Source organism: Microcaecilia unicolor, chromosome 8 (assembly GCF_901765095.1).
Source record: "Microcaecilia unicolor chromosome 8, aMicUni1.1, whole genome shotgun sequence".
Taxonomy (NCBI): domain Eukaryota; kingdom Metazoa; phylum Chordata; class Amphibia; order Gymnophiona; family Siphonopidae; genus Microcaecilia; species Microcaecilia unicolor.
Window position 1 is genome coordinate 132234792 of NC_044038.1, and position 27782 is coordinate 132262573.

General features: G+C 42.9%; 1 protein-coding gene across 2 annotated transcripts in view; it reads right to left on the minus strand.

Annotated features, from left to right (window-relative positions):
- WWC1 (WW and C2 domain containing 1) overlaps positions 1-27782 on the minus strand; it is a 439489-nt gene that overhangs the window by 118352 nt on the left and 293355 nt on the right. For both annotated transcript variants that reach the window (XM_030211705.1, XM_030211704.1), the window contains exons 6-8: positions 15544-15673; positions 13901-14032; positions 5035-5108 (exon numbers count right to left, since the gene is read on the minus strand). In XM_030211705.1, coding sequence (XP_030067565.1) covers positions 5035-5108; positions 13901-14032; positions 15544-15673 — 336 coding nt within the window. The remainder of the gene's footprint in view (positions 1-5034; positions 5109-13900; positions 14033-15543; positions 15674-27782) is intronic.

Sequence of the window (27782 nt, forward strand, 5' to 3'; positions counted from 1 at the left end):
TTGCAGGCTGCGGTGTGAACAAGTACAGGGTGATGTTGTGGTAAGATCAAGTTCATGTGGCACAGCCACTTTAGGGAATCGGAGAACGGAAGAGTTGTGTTATGTGACACTTATGTCAGCAGTAAAGCAGTGGCATAGCTAGGGGGTGCAAGGGGAGCAATTGCTCCCCCAAACGGACTTCCGACGGCAACAGCACATATTTTTTACACAGTCAGTCATGACTATACAGTCCGCGCATGCACCTACACAGTCCAATCTCCGCTTCTCTCGACGTCACAATCTGGCTACACTTCTGCAGTAAAAGGACACAACTCTTGCAGTCACTAGATGCACCTCACACAGCAAGACAAGACACTGAAATCTTTACTGGCTAAGCATAGGTGGTCCGTGACTCAGATGTTTGGGGACACCAAAATGGGGTGAGATAAGATAGGACAGCGGCAGGACAAGTAAAAGGGCCCTTTTACTAAGCTGCAGTCAGCTCTACGCGCATGCAGCATGCACCCAAATGAGACTACCGCCAGACCAGCACGCCCTCCTGGCGGTAATTTCAGATTTGGCGCACGCCCATAACGCGTGGATGAACTATTTATTTATTTCCTCCTATGCATGCTGGTTCTGGCGATAATCAGCACTTGGCACGCACCGACTGGTCACCGTGCGTGTAGCGCATGAGCCTTTACCTAGATCAATGGGGCGTTAAGGACTCAGACCAGTTTTGGGCTCATGTTGGTTTCATTTTACCACAGGCCCTTTTCTCGTCCCAATAAAAAAAAAAAGCCCTTTTTTGTAGACGCGGTAAAAACTGAACCGGCATGCACCCAATACACGCACCTACACTACCGCAGGCCACTTTTTACCGTGGCTTAGTGAAAGGGTCCCTAAAATCCTTGAGGTGGGAGGTGACACTTATGTTAGCAGTAAAGCAGTGGTGTAGCTAGGGGGTGCAAGGGGAGCAATTGCTCCCCCAAACGGACTTCCGACGGCAACAGCACATATTTTTCACACAGTCCGTCGTGACTATACAGTCCGCACATGCACCTACACAGTCCGATCTCCGCTCCTCTCGACATCACAATCTGGCTACACTTCTGCAGTAAAGGGACAGTTTTGAACAGAGCAGGGACTGTGTATTGTCACTCAGGTGTGGCTGCACCAGCTGTCCCCCTCCTCCAGTACCTCTGTTACTGATGGTAATATGCACACTGAACACACTCCAGGGAATTATGTGGCTAAAAAAATCAATGCGCCAAAATAATGGAACATTATAAAGAGAACAATATTTGCAGAATTCTGGAAATATATGCAAACATTTTAACACTTGGATCCCAGTCAACCCTGGCTCCTCAGTCCAGCATCTTCCTGTTGGCCATGTGAACAGTGGTTTTCAGCAGTGCTGTAACAAAAATCTTGTTATTACTGGCAACCATAAAATGATTTGCATTTTAATGTTTTTCATAGGTTGCCAAATGGCCACCAGATTTCAGATCTGCTGGCCTTTAGTTTATTACTCAACTACCAAACAGGTCTTGAATATGTATTATCTGTATTAGCCGCACCTAATGCTTAGAACATCAGTTTGGCAACCAGAGAAGCCCACTGCCACTCCTTGAAACCTTAGATATGTCACTTAACTCTCCATTACCTCAGATACAGATGTACAATATAAGTCCTCCAGGGTCAGGAAAATACTTACTACACCTGAATATAACTCACCTTGAGCTACCAGTGAAAAAATATGAGCTAAATCCATATTCAAAATCCCATAAGGCATATTGTGAATAATTCAAAACCCTACAAAATCATTCAGGACCTATAGAGCAATTCCACCATACCACCCACTTCCAGGAGTTACACAACAAGGGCCTACCTAGCAAAAGACAGCACCATAAACACTGCAGTGCATAGTAGCTCAATATCCCTAGTAGAAAAACTAAACAATCCGGATTAGCATGATCAATCCTACACAAACATTCAATGCTAACAGAATACTTGGCCTTTTTTGCACATGCAAAATACAGATAGACCCCCAACAAGTATAAAATAAGTAACCACAAACTACAAATAGAACTGTGTAAACAAAAAATAAACTGAATACCCAAGAAGCCAGGCTCTGCATTCAGTGCAATACCAGAGAAAGAGAAACAGGGCACATGTCCTTCTGAATTATGCAAAATATAAAGGTAGAATAAATCGTAAATTTAAAAAAACTGATGTATTCTACTCACTAAATTAAAAATTAATAAACAAGAACAAAACAAAACCAGAAACAAAGGTGATACAGTAGAATATGGGTACTTGTATTCCGCATCTTACCAAAAGTTTAGAGTGGATTCCACAAAGAAATTTTATACAATATCAGTCACAGAAATTAACATATGGCTAAATTTAATTGGGCCCCAAATCACTATAGCGGTAATCTTTTAAATAAGGTATTTAAAGCCTTCCTAAATCTATAGTAGGAAGGTTCAAGTCTAAAATCAGTTGGTACATAATTCCAGAGCAGACTGGTGCCTGGCCCTGCATATAACAAGGTGATAAACTATGTACAATTCAAAAAACAGTAGTACATATTTTTAAAAAACACTGGGCCCAAATCGGAAGCCAGTAAAATTTGAATAAGTGTTAAATGAATATTGATGGTCCAGCTATCAATACTGTCCAAACATTCTCTAATACATAGAGGGGCATAATTGAACGAAAACGCCCATCTCCATGGGCGTTTATCTCCAAGAACGGGTCCGTGAAGGGGTGGACCGAACCGTATTTTGGGAAAAAATAGACGCCCATGTTTTATTCAACAATGTGTGAGGTGGGCGTTTTTGTTTTTCAGCGATAATGGAAAATGAAAGCACCCAGCTCAAAAACTAATAAATCCAAGGCATTTGTTCGTGGGAGGGGCCAGGATTCGTAGTGCACTGGTCCCCCTCACATGCCAGGACATCAACCGGGCACCCTAGGGGGCACTTTTACAAAGCCAAAAAAAAAGGTAAAAGAGCTCCCAGGTGCATAGCACCCTTCCCTTGTGTGTTGAGCCCCCCAAATCCCCCTCACAACCCACTGCCCACAAGTCTACACCATTACTATAGCCCTAAGGGGTGAAGGGGGGCACCTACATGTGGGTACAGTGGGTTTGGGGGGGTTGGATGACTAATAAGCATTAAGCAGCACAATTGTAACAGGTAGGGGGGATGGGCCTGGGTCCACCTGCCTGAAGTCCACTGCACCCCCTAACAACTCCTCCAGTGACCTGCATACTGCTGTCAGGGAGCTGGGTATGACATTTGAGGGTGAAAATAAAAAGTTGTGAAACATCATTTTTTGTGGTGGGAGGGGGTTAGTGACCACTGGGGGAGTCAGGGGAGGTCATCCCCGATTCCCTCCAGTGGTCATCTGGTCATTTAGGGCACTTTTTGGGGCCTTATTCGTGAAAAAACAGGGTCCAGGAAAAGTGTCCTAAATTCTAGCTAAAAACGCATACTTTTTTCCCATTATCGGTGAAATGCGCCCATCTTTGTTCGGCAGATAACCAGGTCCCAGTTCCGCCTTCGACACACCTCTGACACGCCCCCATCAACTTTGTCCGCATCCGCGACGGAGTGCAGTTGAAAACGTCCAAAAATCGGCTTTCGATTATACCGCTTTATTCGTTTTTGTGAGATAAACGTCCATCTCCCGATTTAGGTTGGAACTTGGGCATTTTTCTCGTTCGATTATAAGCAAGATAGTATCTTCTAGAGAGGAATGAAATCATAACAGTAATATCATCTGCATAGGGATAAAAGCAGATGGATTTAATACATTTTTGACTAGCTTTCAGAGTTTTTTTGGTTTGTTTGTTTTTTATGTATTAACTTTTAAAGTTAACATGGGTACCCCAATACTTCATCCTAAATTTAAAATTAAAATTCTTTTTTCTACCTTTGTTGCCTAGATGTTTAATTTTTCGAACTATGTAGGTCCCAGTCTGATTAGTGCTTTCTTGTCTTCTCTTAACTCTCATTCTAAGGACTTCTGTCCATTTGTCATTTTCTCTCTTCTCTCATTTTCTTCACAACTTCCACTGCATCTATCTCTGACATTTTCCTTTCAGCTTTCTTCTTCTTTTTTTTTTTTTTTGCATCTCTGTCCATTCAGATTAATTTTTACTATTTAGTCTTCAATTTCCCCTCTTTTTTAGTGTCTACCTACAGCTTTCCAACTCTTTCCCTCACCCTAGCCCTCCCATTACCCTTCATCTTATTTCCCAGTCTTTCATTAACTTTTCCCCTCTATCCCCCCCTGCCATCCAGCATCTTCTGTCTCTCTCTCTCTATACCTCCACCATCCAGCATCTCCTCTCTATTTCTCTCCCTCTCACCCCAATCCATCATTGCCCCATTTCTCTCTCTCTCTTACCTTCCATACAGCATGGTTCAGCCTGTCTGTATATGTCTCTCCTCCCCCTATCCAACATGGCCCCAACTGTCTCTCCCCTCACCCACTCAACATCACCCCCATTCCTTTGTCTCCCCCATCCAGCATTGCCCTGTCTCTCACTATCTCTCTCACCTCCATCCAGCATTGTCCCATCTCTCTTTCTTCCTCCTTCCCTCTCATTCACGCCCGCACTGCTTTCCTAGGTCTGCAGTGATGGCAATAGTGGTAAAAAATAGCCCTGCCAGTCCCACCCCTCTGACACAGGAAGCTTACATCAGAGGGGTTGGGACCCACAGAGCTAGAAGCGATACATACAGGGAAATGGCCCTGTACATCTTTCCTGCTATTTTTACCTCTGCTATCACCACAGACCCAGGAAGGCAGCGGGCTCGGTGGAGGTGAGAGTAAGAGGGTGAACAAGAGAGCAGGGAAGATTGCCATTGGGGCTGGGATGGCTTAACTTCCCTAAGCCTCTTATAAAGGGCACCTAGCTGCCTAAGCCACTGACAACTGCCTAATGCTAATATATTTCCGTCCAGATGTGTCTGTGCATCTGCTTGCACCATCAAACTGCACAATATGCAACACCATCAACTACTATTGAATAGTAATTACCTTCTTTTTGTTTCTTCATATCTGAGGCGTAACCTGACCTTCTCAGCCAACTGATTATTGCTGCTTGGAACAAACTGGAAAAAGAGAGACAATTCTTAGCTGATCGATATTAGCATTGGGTCCGATATTCAGCTGGAGGAGATCAGTGTTTTGCTGACCACCGCTGGCATTAAACCCCAAAAGTCAATGCAAGGCCATATCCGGACACCAGCACTGAATTTCCGGATTTGCGGAGGTTAACTGTGATATTTAGCACTTAACAGGTCACGGGGCTGTCACATAAAGATAGGACTGTGTTTTATGAAGTTAACCTGGCTGGTTAAATACTGAATGTTGGCACTTAACCAGTTGAGTGCTAATTCCCTCCCTGGAATGCCCCCATAATAATCAGTTTTCATTTTGGCGCAAGCTGATTAATTGCTGCTGAAAATTACTGGTTATCCCTGAACAGATGATTTAAATGGCAAGGAGCTGTTTCTGGCCAGTCAAATCACTTTGAATATCAACCCCAGTGTGCTTAGTCAGAAGGTGGGGGGGGGGGTGATATTCACACCACAGGAGGTACTTGGGCTGCCTCCTGTGGTCAGCACTGAGCCTGGATAGTCAATGCCAGGCCGTTTCCGATGATTGGCATTGAATATAAGCCAATATTCAATGCTGGCCAGTTAAGTTGGAACCAGCCAAAGATAGGCCTGGTATTCACAAAGCCAAATTTGGCCACCAAACTTAGCCAGTGATGCACTGAAAATCGGTGGGTAGCCAGTTATAACATGCGACATAACCAGCAACATTCAGCAGGAGATAGCCAGCTATCTCCCACTGAATATCGCCAGATAGCCAACTAAGTATGGGCTAGGTGCCATTCCTGGATGGTTATTGTTGGCACCTGCATAAACCCAGGCTCCTCCCTAATGCCGCCCCCTGTACCGTTTCTCATCTACCCACTTTCTTTGTTAGCAGACAGAGGCGATATAAGAACATAAGTGTTGCCATACTGGGACAAGCCGAAGGTCCATCAAGCCCAGCATCCTGTTTCCAACAGTAGCCAATCCAGGTTACAAGTACCTGGAAAGATCCCAAAACTGTACAATACATTTAGTGCCTCTGAATATTGGGGGGTAGGCGGTGACAGGTGATTTAAGTGGGCGGGAGCCCCTTCTGCCCACTCAATTGATTTGAATATCGGCCTGATTGTGATTTGGGTTCTCAAGTTCCCTTTCCATGTCTTATCTAACATGGGTCTTTGCGTACCTTTATAAAATAGGCACCTCTGTGGACTCCACACTTATGCGGCCTGTTACAAAATTACTCTTTGAGGACAGTCTTATAACATGTCACCTGCGTGTGAAGGCCTTGTGGAGGGGCATAATTGAACGGGGCGCCCAAGTTTTCCTGAGGGCGTACTCGCAGGACGTCCCCGCGAAGGGGCGGGGAAACCCGTATTATTGAAACAAGATGAGCATCCATCTTTTGTTTTGATAATACGGTCAGGGCCGCCCAAATCTCAACATTTAGGTCGACTTTATTGATGGTCGGCATAAATGTTGAGATGGTCGTCCCCGGTTTTCGGCGATAATGGAAACCGAGGATGCCCATCTCAAAAACGACCAAATACAACTCATTTGGTCGTGGGAGGAGCAGGATTCGTACTGCACTGGTCCCCCTCACATGCCAGGACACCAACTGGGCACCCTAAGGGGCACTGCAGTGGAGGAGTGGCCTAGTGGTTAGGGTGGTGGACTTTGGTCCTGGGGAACTGAGGAACTGAGTTCGATTCCCACTTCAGGCACAGGCAGCTCCTTGTGACTCTGGGCAAGTCACTTAACCCTCCATTGCCCCATGTAAGCCGCATTGAGCCTGCCATGAGTGGGAAAGCGCGGGGTACAAATGTAACAACAACAACAACAACAACAACAACAACTAACTGATGCACTAACTGAATAGAAAAAGCCATTCCCTTATCGATCCCCTTAGCGATTCAGAAAGGAACGGGCATGAATGAAGGAAATTACATGCAAATGAGCTGCTCACTGTTAGCTCATTTGCACACGATTACCTTCCTAAGGAGGGGAAGCCAGTGCAGAGCAGCCAAGCATTATGGATGGCTGCTGCTCTGCGCATGCCAAAGACGGCTTCATACATGCAGACAAGCTGCGTGTATAATAGCCGTCTACAACCTTAAATAAATTACCATCTACAACCTTAGAAAAATACAAGTCCAGGTGAAAATATCCAAGTGCTCGTCAGGGACGTCTTTTTATTTATTATTTATTTATTTATAATTTTACTTGATTACTTATTTATCATTTTACTTGATTACATTCACATTTATCACATAAATGTAAGGAAAAACAGAAATTAATATAAAGGAAAAAGAATACATTTTCTCTCATCAATATATATTATATAACTGTCCACAATTGGACATCCAAGATCAGGAAAACAATCTCAAAGAAAATAAGAAAAACTCAAAATGGTTAATTTTACAATTCACATTTTCTGAGGGAGGAAGGTTAATCGGTAATTGCAGCCAGTACAGTGGTAACTATAGTAAGTTGCTGCAGGGGGTTCTTCATCTGTTCTTTCAACTCCACAAACTCTTGTAATTTCTTAGGTTCAACAAATAAGTAAATAAGGAAATAAAACACTTACAAGGGAATCGCACTAGGAAGGTCCCACCTAGGGCAATGATTCCTGGCTTAAAAGCCAAGAATTCACGCCTCCTAGTCTGCGATTCCCTTGATATGTCAGGAAATATATTCATCTTTGAACCCAAAAAACTATCAGCCATGTGTCGGAAATACAATTTCAAAACATTGTTCCTATCTAAATCAAAGGCAAAAGTCACTAATAATATAACTCTATCTGTAGTTTCTGAATTTTCCAAAATGTCAGTTAAGTTCACATCTCTTTTCTCTGATAAAGAAAATTTTAAGGGAAATATAAATCACTTTAGACACTAGAGGGTGGCTATCAAAAGGTATTTGCAAAATATCAGAGAAGTATTTCTTCAACAGATCAGTAGCTGATTTATAGGATGTTATAAGAAAATTTATCATTCTCAAGTTATTTTTCCTTATTTGGTTCTCCAGAAATTCCAATTTTTACAAAAAACATGGCTGTCCTTCATTACCAAATTAACTGATTTTCGTAGAGAAACCATTTCCGTAGTCAAAATCTCTATGTTTATATCTTGGACTTCCACTTTGTTAGATAAGTATTAATAAAAATTCTTTAACTCACATGTTTATTCCTGAAAACTTTTAAACATCTGAAGAAGAGAGTTATTCACACTCTGCAGCACTTCCCATTGTACGTCCATTGTGACATTATTGGCTTCACCAGATCCAATTTCTCCACAGAAACCGCTCCAGATATCTTCGGGGGGAAGAGCTCACTCTCCAATCCCCCAGTTGGTTTATTATCCGGAGTCGATGCTGCGCCAGGACCTCCTCGGGTCGCATGAAAATCCTAACCCACTTTGGGCGGTTCCACTGTCGACCTCCATAGCGAAGCGTTACTGTTTCCGGGTCTTGGAGGGGTCGTGCCAGCAGGGGGACTCAAAGTCACTCCCTCTCCACTGAGATTCAGCGATAAAGCCTTGCTGTTCCCCGAAGCAGGAACCGATATCCCCGATGTTATGACCCCGAATCTCTCCAAAGTAGGCTAAGAAGTGGTGGGAACCCCAGCCGTGTTCGAGGAGGACAACACCACGGCTTTGCCTTTTCTCTTCCCCATTCTCTGGGGAGCACGCCTACTTCTTCAGGTATTCTGGTGTAAAACAGAAACTCAACTAATGTACGTCCTCCCTCGACGCCATCTTGGATCCTCCAGTTTGGGACACTCTTTGTCTGGATTCTCCTCAGAGGCCTATCTGATATGGGTAACCCTTCAGCATAGCCCTCTGAGTCATTGAAACACAGAAGCCCCTCCACCCCTACAAGGTGGTATCCCTTCGGAGGGGGGGGGGGGGAACGTCTTTTTTTTTTGTTTTTTTTAGAGTATGGGTATAGGACGTCCTTTGCTATGCCTCCGTCCCTGTGATGGCAGTCCAAAATGTGGATGTTTCTGTAAGAAGGATGTCCATGCCTAGATGTTTCTGTGAGAAGGATGTCCATGTCTGCTATGCCTCTTACACCCCCTTTATTTATTTGGATTTTGGATCACAAGTAGTAGCAGTGGGATTTGAACCGGCCACCTCTGGATTGCAATACCAGTGCTCTAACCACTAGGCCACTCCTCCACTCCATTCAACTGCCTTGAAATTTGGCTGTCCCTGTGGGAGGGGCAGTTCAGGATGTCCAAAATGTTTGAAAGAAGGACGTCAATGCCTTCAGTATGCCTCCGCTGACACACACATACTTCCCCTCCCAAGAACCTGCATACTGCTGCAATGGACCTGAGTATGACATTTCAGGCTGGCAAAAAAAGTTTTTAAAGTTGTTTTTTTCAGGGTGGGAGGGGGTTAGTCACCACTGGGGGGGTCAGGGGAGGTCATCTGCCATGCCTTCATTCAAGCTGTGATTTCTGCCAGTTTACTCTTAGTGTTATGCGCCTTTATTAAATAGTCCAAAATTAGGTGCCTATCAGGCTTATTTTCGAAAGAGAAGGGCGCCCATCTTTCGACACAAATCGGGAGATGGGCGTCCTTCTCTCAGGGTCGCCCAAATCAGCATAATCGAAAGCCGATTTTGGGCGTCCCCAACTGCTTTCTGTCGCGGAGGTGTAGCGAAGGCAGGACTGAGGCGTGCCTAACACATGGGCGTCCTCGAGCGATAAGGGAAAAAAGAAGGGCGTCCCTGACGAGCACTTGGGTGACTTTACTTGGTCCTTTTTTTTTCTTACGACCAAGCCTGAAAAAGGTGCCCGAACTGACCAGATGACCACCGGAGAGAATGGGGTATGACCTCCCCATACTCCCCCAGTGGTCACCAATCCCCTTCCAAACTAAAAAAATAAAACTAAAACCTTTTTTGCCAGCCTGTATGCCAGCCTCAAATGCCGTACGCACCTCCATGACAGCAGAATGTGTTGTATCCTCCGACAGCCTTTCCCTAGTTGCGATGTGGCTCTCGGGTGAGTGTGACACCTTTTCTGTTAGGTGCCTGCAGAGTCACATTAGCAATGCATTGTGGTGGGTGTAGGGTACTGGGCTCTACTCCCATGGTGCTTTTCCCCCCTGCTAACTGGGTCAGAGTGTGCCCTGTTTTGTTTCCTGTTGTAGTCCATGCGGTAGTGGCCATTTTTGTAAGCCAGTTTTAGTTCCCTTTCCTGTGTTACCCACGTTAGAGAACGTAGTTCTTACCTTGAATGGTGCTGAAAGAGGGCATTGTACACCACTGTGCCAGCTCTGACCTACTGCTAATCTTAGTACAAGGGGACTCTTTGCCAGTGGGGCACAACCTCTGATCTGCAGTTAACTGTGAGTAAACGTGCTTATTTCAAGAAAGGACTTTTTCAGAGAGATTAGTCTTCAGGTGTCAAATGGTGTGCCAAAGTTATACAGCAGCAATAAGTCCTAGAGGCTGTATGCAGGTCCCTGGAGCAATTTTAGTGGGTGCAATACATTTGTGGGTTAGTGGGTTTGGGGGGGGGGGTTGGGGGGCTCAGCTCCCAAAGTAAGGGAGCTATGCACGGGGGAGCTTTTCTGAAGTCCACCGCAGTGACCCCTAGGGTGGCTGGTTGGTGTCCTGGCATGTCAGGGGGCCCAGTGCACTAAAAATGCTGGCTCCTCCCACGGCCAAATGCCTTGAATTTGTCCGGGGTTTGAGATGGCCGACATAACTTTCCATTATCGCTGAAAAACAAACCCGGCCATCTCAAATCCGGCGAACTCCACGGCATTTGGCCGGGCTAAACCGTATTATCGAAAAAAAAGATGGCCGGCCATCTTTTTCGATAATACGGTTCCAGCCAGCTGTAGCGCTGCCGCCAACATAGGTCGCTGGCAACGTTCGATTATGCCCCTCCACGTTACTATTTTATATCACATTCAATGTGGGTTTATTCATGACTTGATAATGAGTATGACTGTTGGGCAGGTCTTTATCTGCTATGTTACTATAAATAAGTTTACTTTGAGGATAAGGGCATTATCTCTATCTATCTATCACATTTACAGCCTGCTTTTATTCAAAGTGGGTAACAGGTTAACAAACATAAAAACTTACATGGAGACGTGGAGGGGCACTTACAACTGGGGACGCCCATCTCTAAGGGCGCCCACCTCCGAGGACTGCGCTGTGAAGGGCGGGGCCAACCGTATTTTCGAATTTGGTCATGGGAGTGGCTAGCATTTGTAGTGCACTGGTTCCCCTGACATGCCAGGACACCAACCGGGCACCCTAGAGGGCACTTCTAAAAAAAAAAAAAAAAAAAAGCTCCCAGGTGCATAGCTCCCTTACCTTGGGTGCTGAGCCCCCCAAAACCCACTACCCACAACTATACACCACTACCATAGCCCTAAGGGGTGAAGGGGGGCACCTACATGTGGGTACAGTGGGTTTCGCGTGGGTTTTGAAGGGCTACCATTTTCCACCACAAGTGTAACAAGTGGGGGGGGGGGGGGGGGGATGGGCCTGGGTCCGCCTGCCTGAAGTCTACTGCACCCACTAAAACTGCGCCAGGGACCTGTATACTGCTGCGATGGACCTGAATATGACATTTGAGGTTGGCATAGAGGCTGGCAAAAAAAGTTTTTAAAGTTTTTTTGAGGGTGTGAGGGGGTTAGTGACCACTGGGGGAGTCAGGGGAGGTGATCCCCGATTCCCTCCGCTGGTCATCTGGTCAGTTCGGGCACTTTTTTGGGACTTGGACCTGAAAAAAAAGGGACCAAGTAAAGTCGGCCAAATGCTCGTCAGGGCCAGCTTTCTTTTTTCCATTATCGGGCGAAGCCGGCCATCTCTTAAGCACGCCCTGGCACACCCCTGTCCCACCTTCGCTACCCTTCCGACGCGCCCCATTGAAGTTTGGCTGGCTCCGCAAAGGACTGCAGTTGAGGCCGGCCAAAATCGGCTTTTGATTATGCCGATTTCGCCAGCCTTGAGAGATGGCTGGCCATCTCCTGATTTGTGTCAGAAGATGGCTGGCCTTCTCTTTCGAAAATAAGCTGGCTAGACAATCACAAGTTCAGATTCAGCACAGTTCAATTCATTCTTCAGGATAAACCTTTACAAAATAATGGGTCTTCAGGTACCATTTAAATTGTTGAATGCTTTCACTAGTTCTTAGGTAACCTGGTAAAGAGTTCCATAGCGATGAGCCAGCAAACGAAAAAGCTTGTGATTCTGTCTCTAGATAATGGTATGATTTTGGAGAGGGTAGACACAGCTATTGAGAGGTGTCAGATCTCATTGCACGTCTTGGTTTATATATCTTCAATACCTTACAGAAGTATGTGGGTGCAGTCCTATATATGCTCTGATGAATTAGTATCAAAACTTTAAGTAATATTCTGTAGGTGACTGGGAGCCAATGTAGTGTCTTTAACACTGGCATGATATGTGCAGATTTTGAGACTCCCGTAATTAAGCGTGCAGCTGCATTTTGAATGACCTGCAAAGCCTATATGCTGCAGGGACTGATTCTCAATCTGGTGCTTTTTAACATTTTTGTAAGCAATACTGCAGAAATGATTCAGGTAAGGTTTGCCTCTTTGCAGATGATACCAAAACCAGTAATAGGGTAGATACCCCTGATATTGTGGATTACATAAGGACCCAGTGAAGCTTGGTCTAGAATCTGGAAGCTATTATAATGCACCTATCCTAGGCACCTCTGATAACATTATGAGCAGTCACTTAAGATAGTCAATTGTAAAGGCAAAATGACACTGACGTGTCTCTAAGCGACAGCGTCATTTTGCCTGTACAAGTGACTATCTTAAGTGATTGCTCATAATCCCCTGAAGCAGGTCATGAAGACCAAAATGCAATTTTGTTAATTGCAGGTGTCAGGGGTCCTGAATGAAGCCTTATAAGAGCGTTGTTTCTACAATGTCTAAATAAGCTCAGTAGTTGTTTGCTTGGTTTTTGTCCTTGCATGCATAACTGCTTCTTTTTCTATCTAAAGTAATTGCTATGCAGCAGCACTTTTGGTGTTGCTGTGTGTGAGTTTTATTCAAAGAAAAATTACAAAATTAAATAGTTCATGTAAACACACACAGACATTTGGAGCAAATGATTGATGAAGCTCTAAGGAGCTTGGATCTGAAATAACTGGGTGCTATAAGAGGTCCGATAGCTCACCTATGTATCCATCTGATGACTCTATGTCTTTTTAGTATACTACAAAAGAGAACATAGTATTACAGACAGAGTAAAGTGTGTTTGTTGCTAATTTTCTAGTTACTTTTGTTGCCATGTTTTTAGTACTCTTACTTGCTGTTTGATATCCTGGAATGGTTCTGTTTCCCCTATATCTTTTTGACTATTTGGGTTTCTGCCAGGTACTTGTGACCTGGATTTATCACTGTTGCAAACAGGATACTGGGCTAGATGGACCATTGGTCTGACCTAGTATGGCTATTCTGATGTTCTTATGTTAGTTTACCCAGGCATTATTACTAATTATTGGGTATTAATAACAACATTGCTCCTTTGCCCTTTGGTGTCCAAACTCTCCATCCCAGAAGGTGTATGCATACCTTCAAAGTATTCTATGATAAAACATGCTGGGAATCTGATTAGATGTGTAGGATATTATAATCTAAACAATGTTAATAACTAGTATACTGCAGAATGCCATCTTCCAAAAGTATAATATCTAGTAATAATAAATTAAACAGGAAAGAGTTTCTGCAGAGAATACTCAGCATTACGATAGAAAAGCAATATATTTCATATCAATTTGTTGACTTATTACTCACATTTTCTGTAATATCAGTTTGGGAGCTAACATCCAGATACTGCCTGGAATTCTCAAAGGATGTATTACTGCTCCACGGATCAGACTGTGACTCTTTGTCAGAGAGAAAACCATTCTTCAGCCTGGCAAGACTCTAAATCAAGAAAGAATCAACTGTTGGTGGGTGCTTAAGGCATTTCACTAGTGATCTATATCTACGTTACACCTTTCAAGTACTCTGAATGAGTATAATACCTAGCAATGATATAAATTTCAGTTCATCTATGCAAGTTAGAGGTAAGGTCTCTGATTAGTCAGTATATCTAGGATGCCTTACCAATGTTACTGTTCCTCCCTGTATCATGCCTAACATCAACAGGTGATTGATTTCTACTCATATGCATTGAATTTGGATCTCCCTTCTGCTTCCATTTTCAGTGGGAAAAGGATTACACTGTAGTTTCATCCTGGGAGAAACAACTTCATCCTAATTTGGTTCTAGATTTCTTAACCTTCCCCATTGTCACCCATTTTAAAGTGCACAAAGTAATTCATAAGCCTTGTGGAAGTGGATCAGATTTAGACCTTGCAGGTCCCAAGAAGTCCATGTTTGTTATTTTTATTTCCATTTTATTAATGACATGTATGAACAGACCCGAAGTGATTCAAATATGTTTTTTTTACCCTGCAATCAACCACTCTTCTGCCCCCATCAGCTCCATTCTTTCTCCCATTCAGACATAGTCCCTCAACCCTCTGCTCACCATAAGCTTGCCTAATAAGCCACATCTTCAATACCTTCCTAAAACCCAAAAGTCTGACAAGCTATGAAGCCCTTCAGGCAATCTGTTCTATCCTATCATGGCTACTGGAACCTGCTGATCATCCCTGATGCTCAGATCCCTCTCTGGCCATTATTGCTGGAGTCTTTCCTAAAAATATTCCAGAGCTAATCACTAACAGGTCCTTTTACTAAGGCGCACTAGTCTTTTTAGCGCGTACTAAAAATTAGCACGCTGTAAATGCTAGAGACACCCATAGGAATATATGGGCGTCTCTAGCATTTAGCAGACGCTAAAACTTAGCGTGCGCTAAAAACGCTAGTGTGTCTTTGTAACAGACCCTCTCAGTACTTTATAAGTAATGATCAGTACTGAAGCTTGCTCATATTCATAATTTTATTATTTTGATATTTCTAGGATAACAAATAACAATTGCATTTTCAACCGTTAAGGGCCTGACTTCAGGTCTTTTCTTACAGACACAGAATGGCAGAAAAGCCTCCAATAAATGAGGCCTAGTGAGATTGTACAAACTTGGCTTTTTTTTTACCTGAGTGAATGTCCAATCTAAGCTAACTAAAAGGCAACATCTTTTTTTTTTTTTTGTTTTATTTCTCTTTATTAATCTTTAGAGTGGACTAACATGGCAAGAACACTACCCTTCTCTTCACTGAGTCTCAGAAGGAACCTTTCTGTGACAGCTTGTGATGGCACAGTCAATCCTGCTATGGTAATGACTCCATCTGCTTCCCATGACCCTTGCAGAACTAACCTGCTCTTTATATGTTTTTCTACTATACCACCTGCATTTGTAACAAGACACAGTAGCTTGAAATCTCCCTTTGGCAAGAAAACAGTCTATCACATGGTCGAAGTTCTGCACCTGGATGAGGGCTTGTTTCTCCTTTTCTCCGGAGCTGATGGCCTTCTTGATGGCTTTCATCTCGTTTAAAATGGTTTGCGCTTCATCAAGCTTATATCCACCCTGGGTGTTGGACATTTTCATATCAATTCTGCATGGGGAATGGTGCACAAGGTCAGTCAGACAGCACTGTACCAGTCTTCAGACAGGTCCACTTGGTCGAGCTAGGCACACATTACTGTAAAATACTCGTGAACAGTTAAGGTAATTATGAGCCTGCCACATAAAAGATCTCACTGCTTAAAATAGAATTCCCTCCTCTCTCCCGCCTAAATATTATACCTGCATGCTATTCTAATGGACCTGCGTATAACATCTGAGGCTGGCAATATTAATCACATTTTGGGGGGGTGGGAGGGGGTTAGTGACCACTGGGGGAGTAAGGGGAGGTGATCCCTGATTCCCTCCAGTGGTCATCTGGTCATTTGGGGCACCTTTTTGTGTGGAGTGGAGGAGTAGCCTAGCAGTTAGTGCAGTGGACTGTGATCCTGGGGTAGTAGGTTCAATTCCCACTACAGCTATTTGTTATAAAAACAGGTCTAGCTCAAAACATCTAAGTTTTAGTCCTGGACGTTTTTGTTCCATTATGGCTGAAAAACATCTAAGTAGGAATGTCCAAGTCCCGTCTTGAGCACACCCCCTTGAGATTTAAATGCACTTCTGACGGACTTCAGAGAAAAACATCTAAAAAGAGGTTTCGAAAATACTGAATTGGACGTTTTTGTGAGAAAAACGTCCAAATGCAGACTTTTTGGACGTTTTTCTCTTTTGAAAATGAACCTGATATTCAGATTCAGCTGGTAAGTCTCTGTCCAAGAGGGTTTACCATCTAAATTGTATCAGAGGCAATAGATGGTGAAGTTACTTGCCCAAGGTCATAAGGGGATTTGAACCTTGGATTCCCTGCTTCTTGCTCTAACCACTAGGACCCTTCTCTAGTCAGCTAAAAACAGAAATCTATTCAAGACAACCTTTTCTATAAGTTATTAGGGGCTAATTTTGTAGATTAGGTGGGTCTGATTTGTATGAGAAAAAGAAACAAAAATGTCCACATATCTACACCACATCTGAACAGCAGAGGTGGCCAAGAGGGAGGGAGGGAGGGAACGCAGATGACACCAAGGTTACCCACTGTTAGACTAAGGCGTAGTTTTCATCACAGAAGTTTCAAGGAGCTTTTTGCTGTTTTGAAAGTGGAAAGCAAGCGTGTAGTCTGTGTTTACCCACTCCTCTGGAAGTTATGGGTCCACTGATGCAGACATTTGTGCCAAAACCACAATAATGGTTCTTCGTGACATTTCGTGGTTGTCCTCCGTTCCTCTTGGTTGCTTCTGGTCTGATTTGTATTAGGCCAGCTTTTCATATACATTTTAATATACTCATAAATTTTTATCATGTATTAATTTGTTCTGTAAACCACCTGGATCCTGTTATTAAGTGGCCTGTAAATTGGGAAATTAAATTAAATTATGATTTTACTGGGTTCATTTAACTTGTTCCTGGATCACAATCCTATATATTTCAAACAAATGGAAATACCCCAAATTATGACTATGATGTTGATTCATGATCATTAATGTGATGTTACTTCTCATTACTTTTAGGGAAATGGAATTCTACACAACAAAAAATAAAAAATTCCTACCCACAATTTTTTCAAATTCTATGCAAACAATGTAAAAGTTCTATGCATCATATTTTAAAATTCTGTATAAGGTCTGGCTCCTCCTTTTCCCAGGCTTAATACCTCCCCAGTTTTCTCTCCCCCTCAGGCTCAATAGTCTCCAGCTCTCTCTTCCTTCCCAAATTCAGCTTGAGTACCCTCCCTTACAGGTTAAGCCTCCAGCCTCTTGTTCTTCCGCCTCTCTCTCCCCAGTACTCTTTCCATCCCCACAACTCTCTCACCCCAGTAAGATCCCCAGTTATTCATTCCCCCCCTTTTCCTTCCCCACCTTCAAGCAAGACCCCCATCTATCTTTCTCTCTCTGCTTCTTCAAAACTTCCAGTTCCTTTTCTCCCAGCACTCCCTCAGCATCTCCCCCAAGCAAACATTTTCAGCTTATATTCTCACCCTCTAGCTCCTTTCTGATCTTCCCTCTCCCCTGTAATTATACAATTAGATTTGTTAGGAACTGGGCAACATTCTGGGGAAGGGGGAGCCTATTCCGAAAGGATGGGCTCCACCTTAACCAGGGTGGGACCAGGCTACTGGCATCGGCATTTAAAAAGGAGATAGAGCAGCTTTTAAACTAGAAATGGGGGGAAGGCCGACAGTCGCTCAAACCCGCATGGTTCGGGATAAGGTATCTTGCAAAGATACCTCACAAACAGGGAAGACAGGGTTTCTGGATAGTGAGGTTGCACAACAGACCGTGGTAGGTCAGGTGCCCTTAAATACAACTAAAGATCAGACAAAAAATGGCAAATCAGTAGTGTCAAGTACTAAGCATCATGCAAGTAGGAACAACAAACATACTCTGAAATGTCTATATGTAAATGCTAGGAGTCTAAGAAATAAGATGGGAGAGTTGGAATATATTGCACTAAATGAAAAATTGGATATAATAGGCATTACTGAGACCTGGTGGAAGAAGGATAACAGTGGGACACTGTCATACTGGGGTACAAAGTATATCGTAGTGATAGGGTGGACCGGACTGGTGGAGGGGTAGCATTGTATATTAACGAGAGCCTTGACTCAGATAGATTACAAATTCAACAGGACACAAATCACACCCTTGAATCATTGTGGGTTGAAATTCCATATATAAAAGGGAAAAGGACGGTGATAGGAGTGTACTACCATCCGCCTCGCCAGGATGAGCAGGTAGACGCAGAAATGATAAAAGAAATCAGAGACACAAACAAAATGGGCAATGTGATAATAATGGGTGACTTCAATTATCCAAATATAGACTGGGTAAATGTAACATCGAGACACACTAGAGAGGTATAATTCCTTGATGAAATCAAGGACAGCTTTATGGAGCAGCTGGTGCAGGAGCCGACGAGAGAAGGAAAAATTCTAGACTTGGTCCTTAGTGGAGCGCATGATCTGGTGAGGGACGTTATGGTACTGGGGCCACTTGATAACAGTGATCATAATATGATCAGTTTTGATATTGACCTTGAAGTAACTATACACAGGAAGTCAAATACGTTAGCGCTTAACTTTAAAAAAGGAGACTATGATAAAATGAGAAGACGGTGGAAAAAAACTTAGGGGGACAACTGAGAGGGTAAAAACTGTACAACAGGCATGGACGCTGTTCAAAAATACCATCCTGGAGGCCCAGGCCATACATATTCCGCAAATTAGAAAAGAAAGACGGAACTCCAAAAGACAGCCGGCCTGGTTGAAAAGTGAGGTGAAGGAAGCTACTAGGGCTAAAAGAAATGCCTTCAGAAAATGGAAGAAGGAACCGTCTGAAAATAACAAGAAACAGCATAAGGAGTGTCAAAGCAAATGCAAGGCGCAGATAAAGAAGGCCAAGAGGGATTACGAAAAAAAGATAGCATTAGAGGCAAAAAAGCATAGTAAATTTTTTTTCGGTATATTAAAAGCAGGAAGCCAGCAAAAGAATCGGTTGGACCACTGGATGACCGAGGGGTAAAAGGGGCGATCAAGGAAGACAAAGACGTAGCGGAGAGATTGAATGAATTCTTTGCTTCAGTCTTCACCGAGGAAGATTTGGGTGGGATACTGGTGTCGGAAATGATATGTCAAGCGGACGAGTCGGAGAAACTTACTGACTTCACGGTAAACCTGGAGGACGTAATGGGGCAGTTCAGCAAACTGAAGAGTAGCAAATCTCCTGGACCGGATGGTATTCATCCTAGAGTACTGATAGAACTGAAAAATGAGCTTGCGGAGCTACTGCTAGTGATGTGCAATTTATCCTTAAAATCGGGCGTGGTACTGGAAGATTGGAGAGTGGCCAATGTAACGCCAATTTTTAAAAAAGGTTCCAGAGGAGATCTGGGAAGTTATAGACCGGTGAGTCTGATGTCGATGCCGGGGAAAATGGTAGAGGCTATTATTAAAAACAAAATTACAGAGCACATCCAAGGGCATGGATTACTGAGAACGAGTCAGCATGGCTTTTGTGTGGGGAAATCTTGCCTGACCAATTTACTTCAATTCTTTGAAGGAGTAAACAAACATGTGGACAAAGGGGAGCCGGTTGATATTGTGTATCTGGATTTTCAAAAGGCATTTGACAAGGTACCTCATGAAAGGCTACAGAGGAAATTGGAGGGTCATGGGATAGGAGGAAAAGTCCTATTGTGGATTAAAAACTGGTTGAAGGATAGGAAACAGAGAGTGGGGTTAAATGGGCAGTATTCACAATGGAGAAGGGTAGTTAGTGGGGTTTCTCAGGGGTCTGTGCTAGGACCGCTGCTTTTTAATAAATTTATAAATGATTTAGAGATGGGAGTAACTAGCGAGGTAATTAAATTTGCTGATGACACAAAGTTATTCAAAGTCGTTAACTCGCGAAAGGATTGTGAAAAATTACAGAAGGACCTTACGAGACTGGGAGACTGGGCGGCTAAATGGCAGATGATGTTTAATGTGAGCAAGTGCAAGGTGATGCATGTGGGAAAAAAGAACCCGAATTATAGCTACGTCATGCAAGGTTCCACGTTAGGAGTTACGGACCAAGAAAGGGATCTGGGTGTCGTCGTCGTCGATAATACACTGAAACCTTCTGCTCAGTGTGCTGCTGCAGCTCGGAAAGCGAATAGAATGTTGGGTGTTATTAGGAAAGGTATGAAAAACAGGTGTGAAGATGTTATGATGCCATTATATCGCTCCATGGTGCGACTGCACCTTGAGTATTGTGTTCAATTCTGGCCGTCGCACCTCAAGAAAGATATAGTGGAATTGGAAAAGGTGCAGCGAAGGGCGACTAAAATGATAGCGGGGATGGGACGACTTCCCTATGAAGAAAGACTAAGGAGGCTAGGGCTTCTCAGCTTGGAGAAGAGACGGCTGAGGGGAGACATGATAGAGGTATATAAAATAATGAGTGGAGTGGAACAGGTGGATGTGAAGCGTTTGTTCACGCTTTCCAAAAATACTAGGACTAGGGGGCATGCGATGAAACTACAGTGTAGTAAATTTAAAACAAATCGGAGAACAGTTTTCTTCACCCAACGCGTAATTAAACTCTGGAATTCGTTGCCGGAGAACGTGGTGAAGGCGGTTAGCTTGGCAGAGTTTAAAAAGGGGTTAGACGGTTTCCTAAAGGAAAAGTCCATAAACCAATGCTAAATGGACTCGGGAAAAATCCACAATTCCGGGAATAACATGTATAGAATGTTTGTACGTTTGAAAAGCTTGCCAGGTGCCCTTGGCCTGGATTGGCCGCTGTCATGGACAGGATGCTGGGCTCAATGGACCCTCGGTCTTTTCCCAGTGTGGCATTACTTATGTAATTATAGACAAGAGGAAGAGGAGAGCAGCTGCATAATTGGCCACCACCTCTTTCTCTGTCATCCGGACCTGTCTGCTGATTTTAACTGTGCGGCTGTGTGACACCTTGAATGGTTCAAATCTTGTCAGGCCCAAGGCAGGGGAGATGGAGAGCATAGTCCAATGTGCTGCCATTCCCCTCTTCCTCCTCTTGCCATGTGATCAGCCGAAGGAAGCCTGCACTGTAGTGTCATCTTTTATGCCAATTCTGCACTGAAAAGATGTGCCAAATTCTCCCAAGAGTAATGGCGGACTGACCATTAGGACAGTGCCTGAGGATCCACAGCAGTAGGGGGCCCACTCTTCCCTAGCTTCCATGTAGTTTAATCACTTTTGATGGGTGGTGAGGAGCTCATGACCCTTATTGACCAGGGGCCCTGAACACCGTCAGTCTGTCCTACCCAGAACTAACTTGTGTATAACTTAACGAAGGATCTCTTCTATGGGAAATAAGAATATTTGTCAACAAGTATTCTTGTATCTCTCACCATCCCATAAATATTGACAAATATTCTTATTGTGTATCAAGTGCCAGGGACGGAAGAAATACCTGTCATATCTAGCATAACGGAGAGATTAAGAAACTTTTCAGTGTTTGCAGAATAAAGGAGGATTTAAGTTAACTATCTGTCAATATTTGCAGCACAATTGCCAATTCAGTACTGGTAATAACTTTGTGGACACACATTTTCCTTTTACCATTGTGTGCACAGCTCTATCTATTCCCCTCTTTATGCACAGAAACGTAATGCCTCACAAAGCCTGAACCCAGAGCACCAGAGACAAGACCTATCACTCATCATATTTTTAGAGACAAATCTATTTTTATTGGCAAGTTAGACCAGAAAAACTTGAGTTAGGAGAAGATGTAATTAAATACTTAGGGGTCCTTGCACAGAGCAGCAGTAAGCCCAACACAGGCTTACCACCTCACTCTCAGGACTACCGCCGGCCCAACGCAGCCACCGGCGGTAGTCCCACCCCGAGCGCACACCATTTCTGGGTGAAAAAGAAAACCATGAGATAAAAAACAAAAAGTGAGGAGAATGGATGAGGATACCAAAAAATATGTATTTATTCACATGAAAAAAATTTTTTAAGTAACAAATTGTACATGAAATGGACCCGACACGGCCGTGTTTCGGCCCTAAGGCCTGCCTCAGGGGTCTTTGCAACCTCAGAAGATATACCTCGGAATGTGTGCTCCAAGGGAAATATCGAGACAAAACTCTCTTAGGTCTCCTCTCTTCTAAAAAATGTATATAAAATATGCTAAAAAGCAAAGCGAACTTGTAATACTCCTCTCCGAAGAGATATCTACAATTGTTTTTGAAAAAGAAAACCCCCAGGAATGGCTTGGGTGGCGATAACCCGGAGGTAACTGGGCATCACCGTGCACTGCCTGGTTACTGCCGGGTTAGCGAGGGAGCCCTTATCGCCACCTCAGTGGGTGGCAGTAAGGGCTCCCTGCTGCATGGCCATGAGGTAAGAATTTTCTTACTGCATGGCCATGTGTGCTAGGGGCTTTTTTACCTGCTGTGGTAAAAAGGGCGTTGGAATGCGGGAAAAATGGCCCCGCCACTAGCGCAGGGCCCTTTTTCCCACAGCTTGGTAAGACAACCCCTTAGTGATTTAAGCTAGATAACTGAAATTTGGAGGAAAAAGGTAAGGGCTAGGATTAGCTGGGATAGACAGGAGTAGTGGAAGGTGGGATGAAGTAAAAATTCATGCCATGAGTTTATTTGAGAAGAGTGATTACTTCCTTAAAGGCTAGACTGAAGAAGTGAGCTTGCAACAGACTTCGGAATAACAAATAATCATTGGTGCATTTGATGGTTTTAGATAAGGAGTTCCAAATTTTAGTGCCTTCATATGAAAAGTTAGTAGTATGGATTGTTTTGTAGGTTACTTCCTTACAATTTGGGAAATGTAGGATAAGATATTCTCTAGATGATTTAGAGGCATTATGTGAGAGTAATTCATTGAGGTTTCAAGTATATTGGGGCCAAGCCATACAAAATTTTGTGACTGAAGGTACATAGCTTGAATGATATTCTATCTTTTATTGGCAACCAATGTAAATCGTACAGAAGATAAGTAGTAGCAGTAGTGACGCTTTGTAATCTGAATATGAGATGTGCGGCAGTGTTTTGAGCGGTTTGTAGTTTTTTGAGGAGATCCCCTTTAAGTCCTATGTCAATCGAGTTGCAGTAATCCAATTTTGTTAGGACAAGAGACTGTAACTAGGGTACAGAAGACTGATTTTGTGAAGAATGGTCTTAGTCTCCTCAATTTCCATAATTTATTGAAAACACTTGATACCACTTTGGAAATTTGGTTAACTAGAGTGAGGAATTGGTCAATTGTGACTCCTAAGATTTTCATAGCTGAGTCAAGGGGATATGTGATGTTCTCAGTGGTAAATGATTGAAGATTTATAGCGTGATAAGGATTAGTAACTATTAAGAATTTAGTTTTATTGGTGTTGAGTTTTAATTTAAAAATGGATGTCCAAGATTCCATTAGAGAGATGCCTAATGTGATGATATGAGTAAGTTCATTTATTTCTTTAGTGGGTTGGGCCGGCCCTGCTGAGAAAGTACACCTTGAGTTTTGAAAATGAATCCTCTGTGCAGACTTTCCCTTTTCCAATTAACCCCACCCACTTTTCCACATGCCTGAAAGTGCAAACACTATTCACTTTTACCCACAATAAAGGGGAGGAGAGGGAATAATGGTTCTCTTCATTTAAACTTATAAATGCCTTTCATTATTGCCTCTTTAGTAAGCAGTGTTTGCTGGGCTGGTGCAGTCAGCAGAGTCTCAACTGTGTCCTTATAGGTCCTTATCCAGGATGAAGAGCTCTGTTACGCTTTTAGCATTTTTCCATATCATATCCTGTCCATTCACTCTCTCTCTCTCTCTTTCTCTCTTTTCAGAAACAATGACCTTAAGTGAAGGCAGGGGTGAACCAAAGCTGTACAACAGGTTTTGCCACAGTTTTAGTGGTGACACTGGAACAATAAGGGACATTCTTATTAAAGCCTAGCAGGAAACAATCTTGAGCTATTATGTGACAAGTGAGTCAGCCTGGAAGCAACTCCCATCAGAACTCTCCAGTGTTTAAAGATTTTTAAGGTGAAACTCACATTTATGTACCAGTCTAAAACTCAGGGAACTGGCACACTGCTCCCGTTCTTGCCTGAGAAAAGACATTACACATTTGAGAGCACACTTAAAGGCATGGCGTGTCTTATTTGTGGCAAAGTGGATTCATAGTTGAGTTGGGAGGACGGATCCTAAAGCAGTAGGGGAGAAGACCTGCAGGGACAGTTTTCCCATTGAGCTATTTTGATGACATACGAACGCTGGGAAGAATTCTAGAAAAAGGGTGATGCAAAGCACAATTGTGCCACATTTTGATTATTGCGAAGCTTTGCACTTGGGATTACCGAATTGTGTACTATGTGCACTTCAGGTAGCACAGAATGCAGTGGCTAGACTTATTTGTAGGTGCTCCAAATGTGGACAGATTTCCTCTGAATCTATAAACTTGCTTGCCCAAATTTAACACTTAGGGCTAGGTTTCATATATGGTGCCAAAAAAAGCATAAGCCGCGCTTAAAGTTATATAATAAGTAAGCTGCTTTGATTGTAACTACAGTCCCATCACTTCTCCCTTTCCCTTAGGCATGGTTTATAGAATAGTGCTTACACCCGGGAATTGCGCCAAAGTTTAGGTGTGGGCCATTTACACCAACTGAAACATGGTACAAATGTACACGCCTAAATTGTATGTGTATCCATGATATTCCCATTACGCCCATGACCTAATTTCTGCGTCCCCTTGTTTAGATCACGCATACATTTTAGGCACAGATCACTTGCCTAAATTTACATGCATAAATTCCAATAAAATCTAATTAGTGCCAATAATTGGTTGTTAAAAAGCTAATTATTGGTGCTCAAATTGGGTGTGCACCTAAAGTGGCTGCATGCAATTTTGGCAACTTTTATAAAATTAGGGGGTTAGTGCACAAAGGTATGTGCACAGGTTTATTTATTTATTATGACATTTCTAGCCCATTTTCCCAAGAAAACTCAGGTTCAATGCGGCTTATATAACAAATTAAGAAGAAGCATTACAAGACAATATACCACTATTTAAAAAATTCTTTTTATATTAGCCGAACACAGATCTAAAGAACTGGGCTTTAAGTAAACTTCTAAATGGCATATAATCGACTTGAGTGTCTGATATACTTGGGTAATGAGTTCCAGAGTTTGGTACTTTGGTAAGAAAAATTTGCAATATGGATAGTTTTGTAGGTTAAGTTTTTACAACTTGAGAAATGTAATATGAGATGTTCTCTAGATGATGAGGTGGCATTTTGTGGTGATAACTTAATGAGATCTATCCTATAAGATGGTAAGATACCATAAAGAATCTGATGAAAAGAACGGAGAGTTTAAATGAACTTCTTTCATTGATAGGTAACCAATGTAGATCCTTAAGAAGAGGAAATGCTTTAACGTAACGTGGCGATCTATATATAAGGCGGGCAGCCGTGTTTTGTGCAGTTTGTAGTTTTCTTAGGAGACTCTGCTTAATGCCTGCATAAATTGAATTGCAATAATCAAATTACGTTAAGACTATTGACTGAACTAAAGTGCAAAAAACTGATCATGAAAAGAATGGTCAATCTTTTAAATTTCCACAGTGAATTAAAGATATTCAAGACTACTTGGGAAATTTGGCCATCAAAAGAAAGAAACTGATCAATTAAGATCCCCAAGATTTTCATTGTTGAATCCGAAGAATAACTAATACTATCAATCTTAAAATTTGAGATAGTTATTGAGTGATAAGGGCTAGTTACTATCAGAAATTTCGTTTTATCAGTATTAAGTTTCAATTTAAAATTAAGAGCCCAGGATTCCATTAAGTCAATACCTACTTTGATATTTGCAATCTCATGTAATTCTTTGATGAATGGGATATAAATTGTAACATCATCAGCATATATAAATGCTGAAAACCCGTTTGATTCTAGCAAATGGCTTAAAGGGATCATCATAATGTTAAACAAAATGTTAGAGGAGAACCCTGTGGCACTCCACTACAAGAAACCCATGATGACAAGATAGTACCCAGTTGCTTAACTTGGCAAGACCTCAATTTTAAAATTCCAGGGAACCATTTCAAGACAGAGATTCCATAATAGTCAAGTATGTTTAAAAGGATGTCATCATCTACTTTATCAAATGCACTAGACATGTCGAATTGGAGAATGAAATTTTTTTGCCTAAGCTTAATTCTCATCTAAGATTGGCTACTAATGTAGTAAGAATGGATTCAGTACTATACGAGGGCCTGAAACCCGATTGATATTTATGTAGAATTGAATGACGCTGAAGATATTCCATTAACTGATGAGTGATTAGCCCCTCCAAAACTTTGACTAATAGAGGTATTGAGGCCACAGGTCTGTAGATGGAAACAATACTAATACTAGTTTGACTATTTTTCGGGATTGGAGCTAAGATTATGCTACCATTGCAAGTATGGAATATACCCTGAGATAACATTAGACTTCAATGTAGGTGATCAATTAAAACCTTAGGGACCGGAGGAGGAAGTGACGTCACCCGGCTAGATGGCAGCTTGATTGCTTTGTTCCCCTCCACTCCATTAGATATCGCCTTTCATCATTGCTTACCTGAAGCTGTTTTGGCAGATTTTGTGCACATTTGCCTTCTGACTCCTTTAGGGATCAGTAAATCAAAGAATTTGGCGACTAAGAAGGAAGAGAGGAGCTCGTCCCAATCTTCAGTGAAAACACCCTGCCGCTGTGTTGTCTTAGCCCCTGTTCCAGAATCGGACTCTGACTCTGCGCTGTCGGTTACGGGCTCACTGGGCGAGACGGGGGAGACGTTTGGAGGTACTCGACGGCTGCAGCATTGGTTGGTGGAGATTAAGGAAGAAATTAAGGCGTCCCGTGAGGATATCATAGAGCACATTGATAATTTGAGCGAGGACATGCGGGACCTGGACAATCGGGTTGCATAGTTGGAATTTAAAGCGGAAGAGCAAGAGGAGCAGTTCACTATGACAGAGACGCGGGTGACGCAGTTGTGCGAGCAACATGAGGAATTACAATACAAACTTGATGATTTAGAAAATCGTGGCCACAGGAAGAATTTGTGGTTCCGAGGGGTACTAGAAGGAAGGGATACAGAGGATGTCCCGGTAATAGTGAAGACATTGTGTAGTCAAGTGCTGGCGGAGGGAGATGAGTCGGAGCCTATTCCTCTTGAAAGAGCTCATCGAGCCTTAAGAAAACCTAGGGAGAATCTTCCAAGGGACATTGTGGTGTGTTTTGTCTACTATAAAGATAAAGAGCGTGTTTTGCTGTGAGCCCGACAAGAGTCCTCTGTACTTTACAATGATGCTCGGGTTTCAATTTATCAAGATGTTTCAGTTTACACCCTGTAGCATCGCAGAGCAATGAAACCAGCTTTAGATCTACTTGTTTCAGCAAAAATTAAATATCGCTGGCTATTTCCATTCGCTTTGAGCTTCACTGCTGGAAGGAAAGTACACCACGTGCGTGAATTGACAGAGGCCTGGAAGATACTACACGAGGCTGGATTTGCACCCACGGCACTTCCCCCACGACTAGTGGTTCCTGCTATGAGAGAAAAGTTGCAGCGGTGGAAG